The sequence below is a fragment of the Scyliorhinus canicula genome, chromosome 1 (assembly GCF_902713615.1).
Source record: "Scyliorhinus canicula chromosome 1, sScyCan1.1, whole genome shotgun sequence".
Taxonomy (NCBI): domain Eukaryota; kingdom Metazoa; phylum Chordata; class Chondrichthyes; order Carcharhiniformes; family Scyliorhinidae; genus Scyliorhinus; species Scyliorhinus canicula.
The window spans coordinates 58438807-58459555 of NC_052146.1; the positions used below are offsets into that span (position 1 = coordinate 58438807).

Below are 20749 nucleotides of genomic sequence, written 5' to 3' on the forward strand. Positions count from 1 at the left end.
GCCTTCAGCACTTCCCATGTCGTTGCTGCCAAAATTCCCCCGTGTCTTTTATCTCCAAATAATTCTGGATGGCCCACTCACCCGCCCGCACACCCCTTCATCCGCGAACAGTCCTACATCCAATCTCCATTGCAGGCTCTGACCCCCTCCTTGCTCACCCGCAGATCCACCCAGTGTGGGGCATGTTCCAACATAACAATCAGCAAATTGAAAAAAATCAATCCGGTACACTTAGTGCACATGGGGGGAAAAAAAAGTCAGAATCCAGCAGAGGGCAGCAGAGCAGAGCTACTGATCAGCTGTTCTGGGGAAATTTGCATACGTGCAGTGCGGTCAGCCTAAGTTGAAGGTGAACCTGCGAAGGAGACCCAGGAGTTTGAGTGAAGGCAATCATCCAGCAGAGCAGAGCTACTGATCAGCTGTTCTTGGGAAATTTGCATACGTGCAGTGCGGTCAGCCTAAGTTGAAGGTGGTTTGTGGAGGGGCTGTTGGCAAGTGACAGTTAAACCCGAAACACTTTGTGAGTGTTTCCCACACTACCCTCTCTCTAACTAACCCCCCCACCCCACGGTGGTTGGGAAGCGGGAGCAGGGGCTGTCGTGAAGGTGAGTGAGTGCCTTTAATTTGCTTACCTTTTAGCGGGAGCAGGGTTTGAGGTAATATCAGGTAAGCTCTTCTTTTCTTTTTCTTTTTCTTGTTTTTTTTTTTAAATCTAGAGGTGATGTCAGGGAAGGCAAGTACAATGCTCCTCCTGCAGAATGTTTGAGGTGAGGGACTGCCGTCAGGTCCCTATAATTTCATCTGGGAAGTGCATCCAAACTCCAGCTCCTCAAAACCGTTGTTAGGGACCTGGAGCTTGAGCTGGATGAACTTCGGATCATCGGGAGGCAGAGGGGGTCATAGATAGGAGCTTCAGGGAAGTAGTTACACCAAAGACTGGAGATAGATGGGTAACTGTAAGATGGGACTGGGAAGAAGCAGTCAGTGCAGGACCCCCTGCGGTCGTTCCGAGTAACAAGTATACCGTTTTGGATACTTGTGGGGGGGCGGGACTTACCAGGGGTAAGCCATGGGGTACGGGCCTCTGGCACGGAGTCTGTCCCTGTTGCTCAGAAGGGAAGGGGGGAAAGGAGTAGAACATTAGTAATTGGGGACTCAATAGTCAGGGGCATAGATAGGAGATTTTGTGGGAGCGAGGAGAGAGACTCACGTTTGGTATGTTGCCTCCCAGGTGCAAGGGTACGTGTGTCTCGGACGTGTTTTCCGGGTCCTTAAGGGGGAGGGGGAGCAGCCCCAAGTCGTAGTCCACATTGGCACATAGGTAGGAAAGGGGACAAGGATGGCAGGCAGGCTTGGGAGCTAGGATGGACGTCAGAGCGAGAACAAACAGAGTTGTTATCTCTGGGTTGTTGCCCGTGCCACGTGATAGTGAGATGAGGAATAGGGAGAGAGAGCAATTAAACACGTGGCTACAGGGATGGTGCAGGCGGGAGGGATTCAGATTTCTGGATAACTGGGGCTCTTTCTGGGGAAGGTGGGACCTCTATAGACAGGATGATCTACATCTGAACCTGAGGGGCACCAATATCCTGGGGGGGAGATTTGTTAGTGCTCTTTGGGGGGGTTTAAACTAATTCAGCAGGGGGGGCATGGGAACCTGGATTGTAGTTTTGGGGTACGGGAGATTGAGAGTATAGAGGTCAGGAGCACAGATTTGACTTCTCAGGAGGGTGCCAGTGTTCAGGTAGGTGGTTTGAAGTGTGTCTACTTCAATGCCAGGAGTATACAAAATAAGGTAGGGGAACTGGCAGCATGGGTTGGTACCTGGGACTTCGATGTTGTGGCCATTTCAGAGACATGGATAGAGCAGGGACAGGAATGGTTGTTGCAGGTTCCGGGGTTTAGGTGTTTTAGTAAGCTCAGAAAGGGGCAAAAGAGGGGGAGGTGTGGCGCTGCTAGTCAAGGACAGTATTACGGTGGCGGAAAGGATGCTAGATGGGGACTCTTCTTCTGAGGTAGTAGGGCTGAGGTTAGAAACAGGAAAGGAGAGGTCACCTGTTGGGAGTTTTCTATAGGCCACCTAATAGTTCTAGGGATGTAGAGGAAAGGATGGCGAAGATGATTCTGGAAAAGAGCGAAAGTAACAGGGTAGTTGTTATGGGAGACTTTAACTTTCAAATATGACTGGAAAAGATATAGTTCGAGTACATTAGATGGGTCGTTCTTTGTACAATGTGTGCAGGAGGGTTTCCTGACACAATATGTTGACAGGCCAACAAGAGGCGAGGCCACATTGGATTGGTTTTGGGTAATGAACCAGGCCAGGTGTTAGATCTGGAGGTAGGTGAGCACTTTGGAAACAGTGACCACAATTCGGTGACCTTTACGTTAGTGATGGAAAGGGATAAGTATACCCCGCAGGGCAAGAGTTATAGCTGGGGGAAGGGCAATTATGATGCCATTAGACATGATTAGGATGTGTTGGTTGGAGAAGTAGACTGCAAGGGTTGGGCACACTGGATATGTGGAGCTTGTTCAAGGAACAGCTATTGCATGTTCTTGATAAGTACGTACCAGTCAGGCAGGGAGGAAGGGGTCGGGCGGGAAACCGTGGTTTACCAAAGAAGTGGAATCTCTGTTAAGAGGAAGAAGGAGGCTATGTGAAGATGGGGCGTGAAGTTTCAGTTGGGGCGCTTGATAGTTACAAGGAAGCGAGGAAGGATCTAAAGGAGAGCTGAGACGAGCAAGGAGGGGACATGAGACGTCTTTGGCAGGTAGGATCAAGGAAAACCCAAAAGCTTTCTATAGGTATGTCAGGAATAAAAGAATGACTAGGGCAAGAGTAGGGCCAGTCAAGGACAGTGGTGGGAAGTTGTGTGTGGAGGCTGAGGAGATAAGCGAGATACTAAATGAATACTTTTCGTCAGTATTCACTCAAGAAAAAGATAATATTGTGGAGGAGAATGCTGAGACCCAGGCTATTAGAATAGATGGCATTGAGGTGCGTAGGGAAGAAGTGTTGGCAATTCTGGACAAGGTGAAAATAGATAAGTCCCCGGGGCCTGATGGGATTTATCCTAGGATTCTCTGGGAAGCCAGGGAAGAGATTGCTGAGCCTTTGGCTTTGATTTTTAGGTCATCATTGGCTACAGGAATAGTGTAGAGGACTGGAGGATAGCAAATGTGGCCCTTTGTTCAAGAAGGGGAGTAGAGATAACCCGGTAACTATAGGCGGTGAGCCTAACGTCTGTGGTGGGTAAAGTCTTGGAGGATATAAAAGATACGATTTATAATCATCTAGATAGGAATAATATGATTAGGGACAGTCAGCGGTTTTGTGAAGGGTAGGTCATGCCTCACAAACCTTATCGAGTTCTTTGAGAAGGTGACTGAACAGGTAGACGAGGGTAGAGCAGTTGATGTGGTGTATATGGATTTCAGTAAGCGTTTGATAAGGTTCCCACGGTCGGCTATTGCAGAAAATACGGAGGCTGGGGATGAGGGTGATTTAGAGATGTGGATCAGAAATTGGCTAGTTGAAAGAAGACAGAGAGTGGTAGTTTGATGGCAAATGTTCAGAATGGAGTTCAGTTACGAGTGGCGTACCACAAGGATCTGTTCTGGGGCCGTTGCTGTTTGTCATTTTATAAATGACCTAGAGGAGGGCGCAGAAGGATGGGTGAGTAAATTTGCAGACGACACTAAAGTCGGTGGAGTTGTAGACAGTGCAGAGGATGTTGCAGGTTACAGAGGGACATAGATAAGCTGCAGAGCTGGGCTGAGAGGTGGCAAATGGAGTTTAATGTGGAGAAGTGTGAGGTGATTCACTTTGGAAAGAATAGGATGTTTTTTTTTTTTTTTTTTTTTTTTTTTTTTTTTTTTTTTTTTTTTTTTTTTTTTTCGGGAATATTTGGCTAATGGTAAAATCTTGGAGTGGGATGAGCAGAGGGATCTCGGTGTCCATGTACATAGATCCCTGAAAGTTGCCACCCAGGTTGATAGGGTTGTGAAGAAGGCCTATGGTGTGTGGCCTTTATTGGTAGAGGGATGAGTTCCGGAGCCATGAGGTCATGTTGCAGTTGTACAAAACTCTAGTGCGGCCGCATTTGGAGTATTGCGTACAGTTCTGGTCGCCTCATTATAGGAAGGACGTGGAAGCTTTGGAACGGGTGCAGAGGAGATTTACCAGAATGTTGCCTGGTATGGAGGGAAAATCTTATGAGGAAAGGCTGATGGACATGAGGTTGTTTTCGTTAGAGAGAAGAAGGTTAAGAGGTGACTTAATAGAGGCATACAAAATGATCAGAGGGTTAGATAGGGTGGACAGCGAGAGCCTTCTCCCGCGGATGGAGGTGGCTAGCACGAGGGGACACGCCTTAAATTGAGTGGTAATAGATTAGGACAGAGGTCAGAGGTGGGTTTTTTACGCAAAGAGTGGTGAGGCCGTGGAATGCCCTACCTGCAACAGTAGTGAACTCGCCAACATTGAGGGCATTTAAAAATTTATTGGATAAGCATATAGATGATAAGGGCATAGTGTAGGTTAGATGGCCTTTAGATTTTTTCCATGTCGGTGCAACATCGAGGGCCGAAGGGCCTGTACTGCGCTGTATCGTTCTATGTTCTAAAACTCCTTCGCTCTTGACCGTCCAAACCTCCACATGTCTACCCCCCCCAAATCTGTTCCATAAACCCCTTTAGCTCTTTCGCCACGGCTGGCACCCTCCCTTTCCTTGAACTCGTCCAGCCCAACCTAGGATCAATGATTGTATTGAAGTCTCCCTCCCGATGATCAGATTATGCGAGTCCAGGTCCTGGATCTTCCCTAACACCCACCTCATAACGTGTTGTCCCAATTTGGTGCGTAAATATTCACTAATACCACCGGCATCCCCATCCAACCTCCAGCTTACCGCTCACCATGATATATCCCCCCCCGCACCATTCAATCCTCACTCGACTGCCCATTCAGCCGTCATGTTCCATGTGATCAGCCTGGTCGCCTGATCAACCATCACCCTTCTTAGGTCAGCCTCCAAATCGCACCGGGCGCCTACGCCTCCTCAGGCCCGCCCTCGGGCACCCACTGTCCTCGACCTCCAATTTGTCTCCCAACGCTAGTCCCTCCCCTGTCAGCAGAACAATTCCCCCCCTCACTACAAAAACAACATTCCCAATCCCCCATATCAAATTAGTCACCTGCTCGCTCGCCCCCCCACTCCCCCCTGCGCTTCTGTGAGCTAGCCCCCCGGCTAGCCTGGTAGCCAAGGTAGCCCATAGCGCTAAGCATCCTACCCCTAATGTTCTCCCTCACCCCTCCAACAAAATATCACAATCCCCAACACAAAGAAGAAAATACCACCCACCATCCCCCCACAAGAACAGAGTTAACCCACAAAACTGAGCAACTGCCCCAAAAATTGATACAAAGACACTCCATACACAGCTCAAACAAAAACAATTTAACAGCACAGGCACAGAATTACTCGCCCCCAAGTTTAGTGTCCTCAATCACCTGCCAGTCTCTTGTCCTTGACAAAGTTCATCGCCTCATCCGGCGATCCAAAATAATGTTCTTGACCCTTGTAAGTGACCCACAAACGAGCTGGGTACAGCATGCCGAACCGCACGCCCTTCTTGAAGTGGGCCGATTTAATCTTGATAAAGCTCGCTTTTCTTTTGGCCAGTCCCACACGCAAGTCCTCATAAATGTGCAGCTCTCAGTCTTCCCATTGCAGCTCCTCGTGTGCCTGGCCCACCTCAAGACCTGTCCCTTATTCAGGAACCAGTACATTCGCACCACCATCGCCCTCGGCGGCTCATTCATCCGCAGCTTTCTCGCAAGCGCTCTATGTGCCCTGTCCAGTTCCAGGGGTCGAGCAAACTCACCTTCGCCAAGCAGCTTCTCAAACATACGTGCCACGTATGTCCCTACATCCGATCCCTCGATGCCCTCTGGGAGGCCAACGATCCTTGAATTCTGGCTGCCTGACCTGTTCCCCAAATCCTCCACCTTCTCCTGCAGCCTTTTCTGATGGTCCCTCATCAGGTCCATCTCCATTGCCATCGCGGTTTGCTGGTCCTCGTGATCAGCACCTTCTACTCCACCTTCTGGATCGCCAGTCTCTGGGCTTTCAACCTCTGCCCCACCCGATCAATCCCCGTCTTAATCGGGTCCAGGTACTCCTGTCTTTGCTTGGCAAAACTCTCCTGGAGGAATTTCACCAGCTGCTCCGTTGATCACTGGGCCGGCAATCTCAGCTCCTAAACCTCCGTCATGTTTTCCTGTGCTGCAGGCTCCACTCTCTTCTTTGCCCAACAATCTATTCTTTGCAGACCACTTTGGGTCCATGACTCCATAAACTGGTGGGGGATTCCTCTTGTCGGCCTCACCAGTCTCCACTTGTACCGGTCAAATCCCCCATAAATCGGGGAAAGGGTCCCAAAAGTCCACCACAAGCCGTAGCTATCAAATAAGCGACCCCTCTACCTCCATATGAATCTATGGAATTCCTTGCCCAGTGAAGCAGTTGAGGCTCCTTCATTAAATGTTTTTAAGGTAAATATAGATAGTTTTTTGAAGAATAAAGGGATTAAGGGTTATGGTGTTCGGGCCGGAAAGTGGAGTTGAGTCCACAAAAGATCAGCCATTATCTCATTGAATGGTGGAGCAGGCTCGAGGGGCCAGATGGCCTACTCCTGCTCCTAGTTCTTATGTTCTCACTCCATGGCCACCCCAGAAGTCTGAATTGCTCTTTTCAATTTTACCATTCCACCCTATTACTTAACTCTAGATCATCCCAACTGATATAGACCTGTGATTCAACCTGGGATGTTCCTTGATTGTCAAGCTATTAGGATAGCTGGCATGTCCAATTTCTAATCACGCCTATAATGTTAAATGTCAATGTTTTGCCAGAGTTAAAATACAAGCACGCAGTACAGTGGCTGGGCCAAAAATCTAAATCATTGCTGATATGTCTCTTCAAAGAAGCAACTCCCTACTTAAACGTTATTTACATTTCACTTACCAGTAGGGCGTCCCTACAAATGAATTAGCAGGGGATACTATAGAGGCAGATCCAAAATCAGCCAGTTTGACTTGTCCTGGTTCAGTTAGTAAAATGTTTCCTGCCTTTATGTCTCTGCAAAAAAACAAAAAACATTAACATTCCCACATATCTGGTCATTCAAAAAGCTCGGTTTTGTCAGCCTTGGCTCGAGTTCGACAATCTCAGGTCCAGGTTTAAGCCACATTCCAGAGACTGAAGAATATAATCCAGGCTGATGTTTTAGTTCAGTGCTAAAATGTGATAAACCAAAAATTCATCTTCTTCCCAAACATCCCATGGCACTACCTGCAGAAAAGCAAAGGGGCATTGTCGCATGATCTTGGTCAAAACTAACACCACTGAATCAGACTATTTGGTAATTTATCTTATGTTTGACGGATCCTACTATCTGCAGATTGAATGATGAAATTGTTTGCATGTGACTAAACTTCAAAATTACTTCAATGGCAAAAAAACACTTTTGAGCCATTCTTTTGATGTGAAAAGTATATAAATGCAGGTTCTCACAATCTATACTCATAGTACAGTAAAATGCTTAAAGGTCTCAAAAAACTAGAATCCCAAACCAGAACTTTTGAAATTCGGGTTGGATTTCATGAATTTGACAAGCATTCTGTCAGCTAATTTTTTAAAACAATTATATAAAACTACAAAGGTTATATAAATGACAACAGCCAGATCATTTTAATTGAAATGGGAGGAAACGACTAGGAAGATTACAAGTTTTAAACAGATTGGGCTGCCTATTCAAAATTATCACCCTCTTGAGGAAGCCGGGCATTAAACAAGAGCTTCAACCTCCAATTTCTCTCTCAAACTCACCCAAATAAAACAAATTTTCTACTGTATAATTTAAATCTTTAGTTTACAGTTCTCAGGGTTCCTATTTATGATTGCTAATATCTCAGCTGCAATGATCACTAGACTAGATAGGAAACGGTTAAGTGGATTAAAAAAAAACACTCATGCTCTTTGTTAATTCTTGATGAAAATATCAACTGGTTGGGTCCAACTGCAAAACATTTATAATGGAACAGTTTGCTCATACTCATTGTCCACATAACACATTATTAATGGTGCTGGGGCAAGGTACCAGAACTATTACCCAAAGTACCACACTTTCGCCATGAATGAGTACCTTCAACAAACTCAGGGAATAAAACGGAGGAGAGAAAAGTAAAATAAATAGCATCTGAATTGATTACAGTGAAATTGAAAGTACAGGGTGGAGACTGTAAATTTATTTTTAAAAATTATACTGGAGATGAACAATGTCATGCCTTGCCCTGTTTCAACAATGGCAGCAGAAATAGAAATGCTGGAAAAGGTTTTAATTATTTTCCTGAAGGAATTTCTGATTTTGATAATACAAAGTGGTGGTGAGAAGAATCCAGAATTTGACTAAACCCATTTTGCAATTATACCACCAGATTTCATGCACCATTGTCAAAGCTGTTGGAAAATATGCAACAGGGAATTATTGAAACCCCTCATGTAGAGTGGCTGAATAAATCAAATGTATATTGTACTATGGGATTTTTACCAGCACATTGGACATCTAATTCCTTTAACTTAAATTCTCATTTTTATCTTCATTATTTACAAAAAACCAAAGGTGATAAATTTGAGCCAAATGCCAGGATGAGACAAAGATTTCCCAAAAAAGAGTTGGAAGGCACAGAAGGGTACGGGGCCAGCAAAATTTGGGTTGTTCTGTCATGTGGAAGGAGGGTGAATCCACATCTTATAAACGGTGTGGAAAAAAACTGGAACATAACAAATATCATTTTTTTCCTTCATAATCTACATGGAATGCAACTTAGGCTAGAAGACGTACAAGCAGAATTAGGCCATTCGACCCATCGAGTCTGTTCTGCCATTCAATCATGACTGATACGTTTCTCCTGGCTGCTCCCCATAACCCCTGATCCCCCTATTAATTAACTTCATCACTAATGTCCACATATTTTAGATAGCTTGTGCTAACAAATCTTCCTTCCTTTAAGGTATTCCTTAAAACAAGGAATTTTCAAAGTCGGGGTCATGATCCGCGTGGGTGTCAGGAGGGTCGCAGAGCCATCCATTGCGGCGTTCCCGATTGTGGGAATTAACATGCAACGGCCGCAACAGCCGGCTTTTAGAAATGTCGGCAAGGAGCGGCTTAAAAAATGACGTGCGCAAACGTCTTTAAAAATGCGGGCGCGCTGCACATGCAAACCTGCACATCAGTTCACATGCCCGGAGCCCTGCGCGAAGTACCGCCTCCTCCTGATATCAGCGCCACGACTCAGGGAAAGATTTTTTTTTTCTAAAATTCAATCAGTCTTCCTGCCTGAAACGAGGCAGAGAGCAGATCACACGCCTCGAACAAGGACGTCACAGGCTCTGGGCGCGATTAAGATTACTCCATTTTATCAGTAGCAAACGAGCAACAGGACTGAAACATTTAAAATGGTTTGTTTTGTATACAGCGAGAAGGCCAGAGACACAACCAGGCCAAGATCTCAGAACTAAATCTGCTGGAATGAGTGGTTCAGGAGAATCGACAGCAGGACAAAGCAGTGGTGATATGAGCTGTTCAGAATTGTCTACAACAGGACGGAGCAGTGCTGGTGATGAACAACCCATACAGAAATGTAACATTGAATGACAAACAAGTGATATCTTGAGGGCCAAGCAGGTTTACCTGTCGCATTAAAAGTAAGCGAAAATGGTGGGTCACGAAGTTTGGGTGCCGTGGGTCGCGACAGTCGGCTGGTTGATAAAAATGGGTCCCCAGAAAAAAAGTTTGAAAAACACTGCCTTAAAACCTACTTGTTCCCCGTTCTAATGCCCGCTTTAGTGACTTGCGACAAGTTTTGTCTAATAAGGCTGTTTAGCAGAATGTTTTAATACGTTAAAAGATGCTATAGAATTTTTTGTTATTGTTTCCAAACTAGCTGTCCCATTAATAAGCAAACTGGCAAATAAAAACATATAAGCATATAGACAACCAAGTTAAAGAGTCAAACTGCATGGTCCTGGAAATCACATGCCAACTCTCAGGCCACAACCTGGGCATTTCCACTGAGGCAAGAGGTTTTAACTGCTGTTGAGGAAACAATGATTAAGACAATAGTTCAGTAACCCTTCAAGTTGAGTTTGTCTATTTTTAAGAAGTAGAATGATTTGTAAAGCCACTCAGGAGATTGGACGTTCTGCCTCCTATGTTGGAAGTTCCTTTTATCCCAGTGGATCTTTCTCTGAAATCTCTTTGTCACATTACACCCAGTGTTCCAATGAAAATCACAGTGACATTAATTGACGGGTTGTTTTATATGAAAGGCATCTTATGCATTCAATAAATACTACGCCAGTGGTAAGGCGAAGCTCCATAAAAAGCCAATTGTTAAGTAAATAGAACTTAAGATCATTCAAGATGCAATTGTACTTTTCCCAGTTTGTAGATTCAGTTCTGAAGCATAACATTTTAAGATAGTTCTACGTCTGCGACAAATCTCATTGATTTTGTGCTCCAAGCCCATACTGATAAAATGTGGTATGTATTCACACATGGGATCCTGTCCTTTGCAAACAAAAATAACATGCTCATGCATTGCACCTTTTTCAACTAACAAAAGGTTGGGTTCATTCCGCATGGCAATGCCTTGACTAGAGTCAACTTGCTTGGCTTGAATTCAAACCAAAGCTTGGCAATTAATTGTTCCCTATAAATAGTGAGTTCCAGCTGATCATTCTGGGGCATGAACTCAAGCCAAACTTTAAGTTAGCAACATACATGTATACACTTTCCAAGGTCACTAGATAATCATCAGAAAAGAAGCTATTTGTCGTTTTCATATTCATTCCGGAGATCAGCTAATTGATCTCGGGGATCAAACTGGTCAGTAGGTCTCAATAGCAGTAGGAAATCTAACCAAAATCTTTGCCTCTAGGCCAAGTTTGATTTATCTGGCAAATTTGACTGAAATCTTATTTACAAGTCAATAAGAGACAGAATTGCAATAACCAGTCAGAAAGAGGTATTTCCGTTATTTCCTGAAATTCATTTATTCTTGAAAATTGGTGTGAATTTCTGGAATGATAAATCACAGCACTATCTTTCTGGAATGATAAATCACAGCACTATCTTATCACTTTTGCCAATCAAGTTTAAATCTAGTTTCGTCTAAGAGTGCTCTCCACAGTTTTGGTCATATCACAAGAAATACGTTTGTGCATTAGAAGACAGGAAGCAACTTGATAAATGCAATGGGATTGACCTACAAGTAAAGATCAAGAAGCCTGTGCTTTCAGATCTAAGTGACAACAAGTTAAAGGGCACCTAATTTAAATGGCTGGTACATAAAATTATACTGCAAATATAAATTACTTCAAAATAAACCAAGCAAATAGGGTTCAAAGATATGAATGTAAATTAGTGAAGTAAACAAGAAATTTCAGAGAAAGCTTCACTGTGACAAACGTTTGGAATAAACTACAGATAAATACCAAAGGTGCTGGAGTCATTCAAAACTTAAGGCATTGCCATGATGTAGTAATTAATGTAACAGTAACAGCTCAAGTTTTGACAGATCAGTTTTCTCATGTACCATAATAGACAAGGAATTTCAGAGCTCTCTTTTAAAAAGGCAATCAAACAAAAGTAATTTAGTTTATAGTTGTATAATCTCACCTGTGAATCAAATTATGAGAATGCAGGTAGGCCAGCCCCTGCAAGGCACCATGGGTAATGGCAGCAATTTCCACTTCCTGAAGTGGTTTCTTGTGAACTATGAAGAGGAAATAAAGTTTGGAAAAATCAGAATTTCTAGACATATGCACCACACTTTCCTTGCTTGTGTCAAAATTCTGGAAATAAAACCTGTCACAAAATTCTAATATTAAAAAGTAGTATTAAATGGACAATAAAATATTGCAACACTAAGCAACTGAAACAAACTTGTCGTAAATTTGTTTCTATACAGGGAAGGAATTGCAACATAGACATGTGTCAAGAATAACTTTTAAATTTCATAGAATCATTGAAAAGTTACAGCACAGAAGGTGGTGATTCGGCCCATATTGTCCATGCCAGCCTCAGGACAGCCCAGGTGCCCTTTCTAATCCCACCTTCCAGCACCCATGCAGCTCAGAGCATTTAAAAGTGAAGATCGAGATACTTTTCAAAAAGAGTTTAGGGGCTCTGCCTCCACCACCAACTCAGGCAGTAAATTCCAGACTCCCACTCCCTCTGTGCAAAAAGGTTCTTCCCCATGTTCCCTCTGCACCTTCTGCCACTTATCTTGTATCTATGTCCCCTGGTTTTAGAATTCTCCACCAAGGGAAACAATTTTATCCTATCCATCCTATCTCTTCCCCTCATAATTTTGTACACCTCAATTAAGTCACCCCTCAGCCTTCTTTGTTGCAAGGAAAATAATCCCAATTTATCCAATCTCTCCTTGTAGCTACACTTTTCTAGCCCTGGCAACATTCTTGTAAACCCCCTCTGCTTTCTCTCCAGAGGAATAACACCCTTTCTGTAATGTGGCGACCAGAACTGCACTATATTCCAGTTGTGGCCTCACTAGTTTTTTAAAAAAAAATACAATTCCAACATTATATCCTTACTTTTATATTCTATACCTCTGCCAATGAACGAGAGCATTCCAAATGCTTTCTTAACAACCTTGTCTACTTGAACTGCTGCCTTTAGGTACCCGTGTACTTGTGCGCCAGATCTCTCACTTCATCTACCCTCCTTTAGTATATTCCCATTTAGTGTGTACTTCCGATAACTGTTTGACCTTCCTCAGTGCATGACCTCACACATGCATGTTAAATTCCATCTCCTACTTTATCACCCACTCCACCAATCTATGTATATAGTTTTGGAGATTATAGTTATCCTCTAAACTGTCCACACTTGGCCAATCTTTGTGCCGTCTACAAATTTCCCAAACATGCTCCCCACTTTCACATCCAAATCTTTAATATATTACACAAACTGTAAGGGTCCCAACACAGAGCCCTGTGGAACGCCACTTCAAACAACTTTCAAATTGCAAGGGCAGCCATTGACCCTTTGTTACCGAATTTAATAAACTAATTTAAATTTATCTTAAATGTTTTTCTTCCAGTGAACCGTGGCAGCACGGTAGCATTGTGGATAGCACAATTGCTTCACAGCGCCAGGGTCCCAGGTTTGATTCCCCGCTGGGTCACTGTCTGTGCGGAGTCTGCACATCCTCCCCGTGTGTGCGTGGGTTTCCTCCGGGTGCTCCGGTTTCCTCCCACAGTCCAAAGATGTGCAGGTTAGTTTAATTGGCCATGATAAATTGCCCTTAGTGTTGGGTGGGGTTACTGGGTTATGGGGATAGGGTGGAGGTGCTGACCTTGGGTAGGGTGCTCTTTCCAAGCGCCAGGGCAGACTTGATGGGCCGAATGGCCTCCTTCTGCACTGTAAATTTTATGATAACTCATGGTGAAGCAACTGCCATGAAATAGAAAAGACTTCAGATAATGAATGTAAGCATCAAGAACTTTTTGGTCAGGTACAGCATATATCATGGAACTGAAAGCAGATCCAAAACATTTTGCCAGAAAAGCTCAAATTTTGAAAATTTACGTGTATGCACCAATATGTTGCACCATGTAGCAAAATACAGATTCGTTGCCACATGTTCATCTTAGCCATAGCAGGGGAGGCAGTCATTTATAAGTTGGTGAGAAAGAAGTTTCAAAACATATATAAAGCAAGCTATAGAACCCTCTTGTCTGCTTTCCGAAAACCTATTGCACAGACAAACTATGCACCAATCTCCAACTGCCCACTTGGTTGCTGCAAAGGCTTCCAAAGAAACAGGAAGTTTTAATATACGAGGTGGAAGAAAATTGCAAACATTATTCAGAAACAAGAGGAGGCAATTCAGTCTGTGACTGCTTCAATAATTTGATAGCTTTGAATGCTTTTAATTCCAATTTTCCATCCTTTCTCCATATCCTTTTATCTGGATCACATCACTGGTTTACTTTCAACTGTGCATCATTTTTCTCACTTATGCAATTAGAAGAAAAGCTGTCCTCATATATACCTTGTCAATTTTCTTCATTTCTTGCAATAGCTTAAATAAGGTCACTAATTTTCAGAAAATATAACCAGCAATCTTATATCGTGCTTTAGTTTCCTCTTCCCCAGTATATTAGTCTGGTGAAATGTTGCTCAACTTCAAGACCAGTATATTTCTTTCAAATAAAAGCGAATTACTGCGGATGCTGGAATCTGAAACAAAAGAGATAATGCTGGAAAATCTCAGCAGGTCTGGCAGCACCTGTTGGGAGAGCAAAGAGCTAACGTTTCAAGTTCAATGACTCTTTGTCAAAGCTAACAGACAGAGAAAGTGGGACTTTCGCTGTCTGTTAGCTTTGACAAAGAGTCATCGGACTCGAAATGTTAGCTCTTTTCTCTCCTACAGATGCTGCCAGACCCGCTGAGATTTTCCAGCATTTTCTCTTTTGCATATTTCTTCCAAACTAAGGGCATACAGAACTGATATTCCATATGGCTTATGTGGATTTTCAAATTATTTTGTTTATTTCTTTCATATATTATTTCCATTACACAGTCCACAAGCACAAAGTTAAAATTACAGATTTTGTGGCGATAACAGCAAAGCCATCAGTGCTCATCGAATTCAAAAGCAAATCAGACAGCAACTTGTGCCATGCAATTGAAATGTGGAAAGCAGGATGTTGCTATCCAATTTGTGTTGCTCCTCCACAAGCTTTGATACAATGGTAGCTCGCTGAGAGATTCAGCATTCAAGCATGCAACGGTTGTGATTATCTACTCACTAGACACCCAACAAACATTCTAAGAAATGTTATGACATGTCCATTCAAGGATAAATGGTTTTGTAATGGTGTGAAGAGCCTTAATTATAACCTCCTGGAACTTTACATGGAGTCTCATACTTTCAGATTTTAATTATGGCTGGGGGTACTGGGTTTAAAAGACTAAAAATTGAAAATTATTTTAAATCCTTTTCTTGTTTCAACAAGCGGGATTTTCCGGGGCCCACTACCCCAGGATAGAAATTCCGAAGTCAATGGGTCTTTCTTTTATTAACAAACATTTTGAGGCATTTATTGTTTATAACAACAAAAGATACAAATACACACGTAAACACAATTCAGTGCGTAACCCCCCCCCCCCGCCCCCCCTCAGCCAAACCATACTTCAATGGATCTTTCAATTGTCCACAAAATTGCCAGCCCTACCCACAATGATTGCAGTGGCAGGCGGGACGTTTAACCCATTATCTCTTAATCTCATCTTTCTGACCCTCATTTATGTAAATGATTTTACACTGAACTAAATTTAGTAACTTTGATTTGTGTTGTGTGACTCCTTATTCTTATAGGTTGATGGGACATGCTGTTGCTTGTCCTGCTCACACTGGTCCCAAAGGCTCTGCAGAGGACTCTACACTCTTCCAGAAAGAAATCTTAGCAAAAGGTTACAGGGCAGCAATCTGGGTCTTCAAATTTTAACCAAGTTGAGTTTAAAAAAGCAGTTTAAATTTAAAACACACATACTATAGGGGTGCTCATGTTTTCCCATTCTTTCTTCACAATGAGATAAACATTACGGTAACATAATGGAAGGGTTCCCCGGTTGAACTTCAAAATAAGGTCGTCAGATCTTTTACATCCACCACACAAGACAGATTTCAAGGCCAAGCCGCTGAAAGGGGAGTTTAAGCCACCACCTTCTGAATCAGAAGCGAGTGCCATCACTTAGCTACAGATGCCCTTCAAATCGAGAAAATGTTTCAAAAGGCATTAGAGGAAAATGCATGATTAATTACTTCAATTTTCTTCCTTTCTGAAAGCACATATTTCTTTCATTTCTGGTCATCCTTAGTCCCTTCACTCTAACGGCTTTCTTTTACACGGGAAGGTCTATATTAGTTTGGGTGTGCTATGAGATTGTTGAAGATATCAGAACCAAGTCTATTCCTGGACCCACTTAGTTTCAGACCTCCACTTCCAGGTGATTGTTCAAAAGCAGCAGAATGCAGACTGATTCTCTTTTTTTAATCCAAGAGCACAATGGCCAATTGTAAAGGCCATCTGCTATATGAACAAATTACATAAATTAACCCACTAGTTTGGAAATTGAATATTTCTCCTATAGGTGGCTCGTGAGAGATTAGACAAACCCATATATAGACGGAAACTTTGATTCACACCCTTATTATTTCTTGCAGGCAAATCTTTAGGGTACTGTAAAAAATGTATATGCTTACATAAAAGTTGAAATATAACTGAACTGGACAATAGTGATGTACTACATTTGAATACATGAATTTATATTTGAGACCAAACACTTGCACAATCTTCAGTTTAATACCATGAAAGAAACTGACCTTCCAATAAATCAGAAGTTGACCCTAGGCAGTATTCCATAACCATCTGAAATTAGATGACAATCTTAATTAAGGAGCATGTATGACATTGCATGTATTACGGCAAAATTTTGATTTAAAAATGAATTAGGTAAATATTTTTTAGAAACAAAATTTTAAGAGTTGCACCCACTGTTCAGCACCAAAAGAGACCATTCAAATCAACGGTCCACACCAGTGTTTATGCCCTAAATGACATTCCCCCACTGTACTTCATCAAACTTCATCAGTATTTCCTTCGATTGTTTTCTCCCTCGTGTTCTTATCTAACTTTGCCTTATGCATCTATGCTATGTCTTAACTACTCCTTGTTGAGTGTTATTAATTAGAATCTCTAAAACAGAGCTGAGTACATTGCTCCAGCTGAAGACCAAATGGACTCCAGTTATGAATTCAGAAGCGGAATTTGACTTCGCACTTCAAATGTGCAGCCACATGAAAGGGGAAAATATGTCCATTACTGAAACAGGAACCACCTCCAGCAGCATCTTTATAGGACTATTGGAGGGCCACTCTATAAATCTCCAACACATGTTCAACTTCGAACTAAAAATTATTAAATCAGATTTACATTTTGTAATAATCTTTATTGTCACAAGTAGACTTACATTAACACTAATGAAAGTTAGTGAATCTCCTAGTCGCCAACCTGCGGCGTGTTCGGGTACACAGAGGAAGAATTCAGAATGTCCAATTCACCTAACAGGACTTGTTCGGGACGTGGGAGGAAACCAGAGCACTTGGAAAGAAACCCACACAGACATGGGGAGAACGTGCAAACTCTGCACAGACAGTGACCCAAGCCGGGAATCGAAACTGGGACCCTGACCAAGAAAGTAGCAAATAATTTCCATAATTTTGTAATGAGTTGAGATAATGGAATTTTATTTCTATTTAGGGACCTCCAGTATTTAACTATATAGATAAATGTTTGATTCAGAATAAAGATAATAAGGATGAAAATAATGAGGATGCACCCAAATTGTTGAAAAAGTCAACTATCTTGTCGAGTTGGGATACATCCAAGGTTCTAGAGGGGAATGAAGATGTGAACGATAGAGACACTGGACACAATCTTCCATTCTTCTTGGATATAGGGATGGTGCCACAGGACAAGGGGATTGCAAATGTTACATCCTTGCTTAAAAAAAAAGTAGTCAGGTAAATCTGCCAGCCAGCCAAAGGCCAGCGGTAGGAAACCTAGACAACAACCTGGAGTATTGTGATGCAATTCTAGGCACACTTCAGGGAGGATGTCAAGATCTTGGAAAAGGTGAAGAGCCGATTTATTGGAATAGGAGTGGAAGTGAGTGATTCCAGTTAGGTGGAGAGCAAAGAAGCTGAGGTTGGTCTTCTGAGAGAAGATATCAAGAGATTTGTACATCATCATAATTTGATTAGAGTGACATGGAGAAACTGTTCGAACTGAAGGATCAGTAACCAGATGAGACCGATTTAAGTTGATTAATAACAGAACCAGAGCTGACAATTTTTATTTATACAGTTGTGGTCTGAGTGGGTGGTGGAAGCAGATTCAATAGGTAAGTACTCGAATAGACAAAAAAAAAATTCATAAAAGATTTACCATACCCTCGAACCTCAATTGTTTCCCTCCCCGACTAGTACCTGCCCTCATCTCCTCTGGAGAAACTGTCACCCTACACAATGTCCAAGTTTATAGTTCCCAACCATGCTTCTACCTTCGTCTCAAGATCCAACAAGACTGCCAACGTAGCGCATTGTTTCAACCTATTCTTGCTCCATGGAATTTACTTTTTCCTACCTCAACTATTTTTGCTCCCTTTGCTCAGTCCTCTTTGATGCCCTTCTGCACTTCCATTTTTCTGACCCTAACACCTCTTTTTTTCATGATAAGCGCCCAGTCCCTCGACATCTCCAGCTCCCACTGGAATGATCTACAAGCATTCACCCCTTCCTTGAACAGGGGCCTCAACTAGTTCCACTAACTCTCCTCTGCCTGCTTAACTTGCTCTCAGATTAAAGAACTTCTCATTGGATCCACACACATCCTCCAAACAGGAGATGTTGCAATGGGAACCTGTATGAACATAGAACATAGAGAAATACAGCACGAACAGGCCCTTCGGCCCACGATGTTGTGCCGAACTTTGTCCCAGGTAATCATAGATCATAGCATTTTGGCCACTTAGGGCAAGTTATCATGGCAAATCCACCCAACCTGCACATCTTTGGACTGTGGGAGGGAAATCGGAGCACCCGAGGGAAAACCCAAGCACACAGGGGGAGGATGTGCAGACTCCACACAGACAGTGGGCCCAAGCCAAAATCGAACCTGGGACCCTGGAGCTGTGAAGCAATTGTGCTATCCACAATGCTACCGTGCCGCCCTTAAGAACAATGAATCTACACTCCTTATTCTACCATAATCCATGTACCTATCCAATAGCCGCTTGAAGGTCCCTAACGTTTCCGACTCAACTACTTCCACAGGCAGTGCATTCCATGCGCCCACTACTCTCTGGGTAAAGAACCTACCTCTGACATCCCCCCGATATCTTCCACCATTTACCTTAAATTTATGTCCCCTTGTAATGGTTTGTTCCACCTGGGGAAAAGTCTCTAACTGTCTACTCTATCTATTCCCCTGATCATCTTATAAACCTCTATCAAGTCGCCCCTCATCCTTCTCCGTTCTAATGAGTAAAGGCCTAGCACCCTCAACCTTTCCTCGTAAGACCTACTCTCCATTTCAGGCAACATCCTGGCAAATCTCCTTTGTACCTTTTCCAAAGCTTCCACATCCTTCCTAAAATGAGGTGACCAGAACTGCACACAGTAGTCCAAATATGGCCGTACCAAGGTTTTGTACAGCTGCATCATCACCTCACGGCTCTTAAATTCAGTCCCTCTGCTAATGAACGCTAGCACACCATAGGCCTTCTTCACAGCTCTATCCACTTGAGTGGCAACTTTCAAAGATCTATGAAAATAGATCCCAAGATCTCTCTGCTCCTCTACATTGCCAAGAACCCTACCGTTAACCCTGTATTCCGCATTCATATTTGTCCTTCCAAAATGGACAACCTCACACTTGTCAGGGTTAAACTCCATCTGCCACTTCTCAGCCCAGCTCTGCATCCCATCTATGTCTCTTTTCAGCCGACAACAGCCCTCCTCACTATCCACAACTCCACCAATCTTCGTATCATCTGCAAATTTACTGACCCACCCTTTAACTCCCTCATCCAAGTCATTAATGAAAATCACAAACAGCAGAGGACCCAGAACTGATCCCTGCGGTACGCCACTGGTAACTGGGCTCCAGGCTGAATATTTGCCATCCACCACCACTCTCTGACTTCTATCGGTTAGCCAGTTCGTTATCCAACTAACCAAATTTCCCACTAACCCATGCCTCCTTACTTTCTGCATAAGCCTACCATGGGGAACCTTATCAAATGCCTTACTAAAATCCATGTACACTACATCCACTGCTTTACCTTCATCCACATGCTTGGTCACCTCCTCAAAGAAGTCAAGACTTGGAAGGCAAGACCTACCCCTCACAAACCCATGCTGACTATCCCTAATCAAGCAGTGTTTTCCAGATGCTCAGAAATCCTATCCCTCAGTACCCTTTCCATTACTTTGCCTACCACCGAAGTAAGACTAACTGGCCTGTAATTCCCAGGGTTATCCCTATTCCCTTTTTTTGAACAGGGGCACGACATTCGCCACTCTCCAATCCCCTGGTACCACCCCTGTTGACAGTGATGACGAAAAGATCATTGCCAACGGCTCTGCAATTTCATTTCTTGCTTCCCATAGAATCCTTGGATATATCCCATCAGGCCCGGGGGACTTGTCTATTCTCAAGTTTTTCAAAACGCCCAACACATCTTCCTTCCTAACAAGTATCTCCTCGAGCTTACCAGTCTGTTTCACACTGTCCTCTCCAACAATATGGCCCGTTTTGTTTGTAAATACTGAAGAAAAGTACTCGTTCAAGACCTCTCCTATCTCTTCAGACTCAATACACAATCTCCCGCTACTGTCCTTGATCGGACCTACCCTCGCTCTAGTCATTCTCATATTTCTCACATATGTGTAAAAGACCTTGGGGTTTTCCTTGATCCTACCCGTCGAAGATTTTTCATGTCCTCTCTTAGATCTCCTAATCCCTTTCTTCAGTTCCCTCCTGGCTATCTTGTATCCCTCCAGCGCCCTGTCGGAACCTTGTTT

At 43.2% G+C, this 20749-nt stretch overlaps 1 protein-coding gene across 5 annotated transcripts in view; it reads right to left on the reverse strand.

Moving 5' to 3' along the window:
• The window catches only part of taok3a (TAO kinase 3a), a 193133-nt gene that overhangs the window by 103480 nt on the left and 68904 nt on the right, over positions 1-20749 (reverse strand). For all 5 annotated transcript variants that reach the window (XM_038791257.1, XM_038791239.1, XM_038791219.1 and 2 more), the window contains 3 exons: positions 16487-16532; positions 11749-11845; positions 7032-7145 (listed from right to left, as the gene is read on the reverse strand). In XM_038791257.1, the coding sequence (XP_038647185.1) occupies positions 7032-7145; positions 11749-11845; positions 16487-16532 (257 nt within the window). The remainder of the gene's footprint in view (positions 1-7031; positions 7146-11748; positions 11846-16486; positions 16533-20749) is intronic.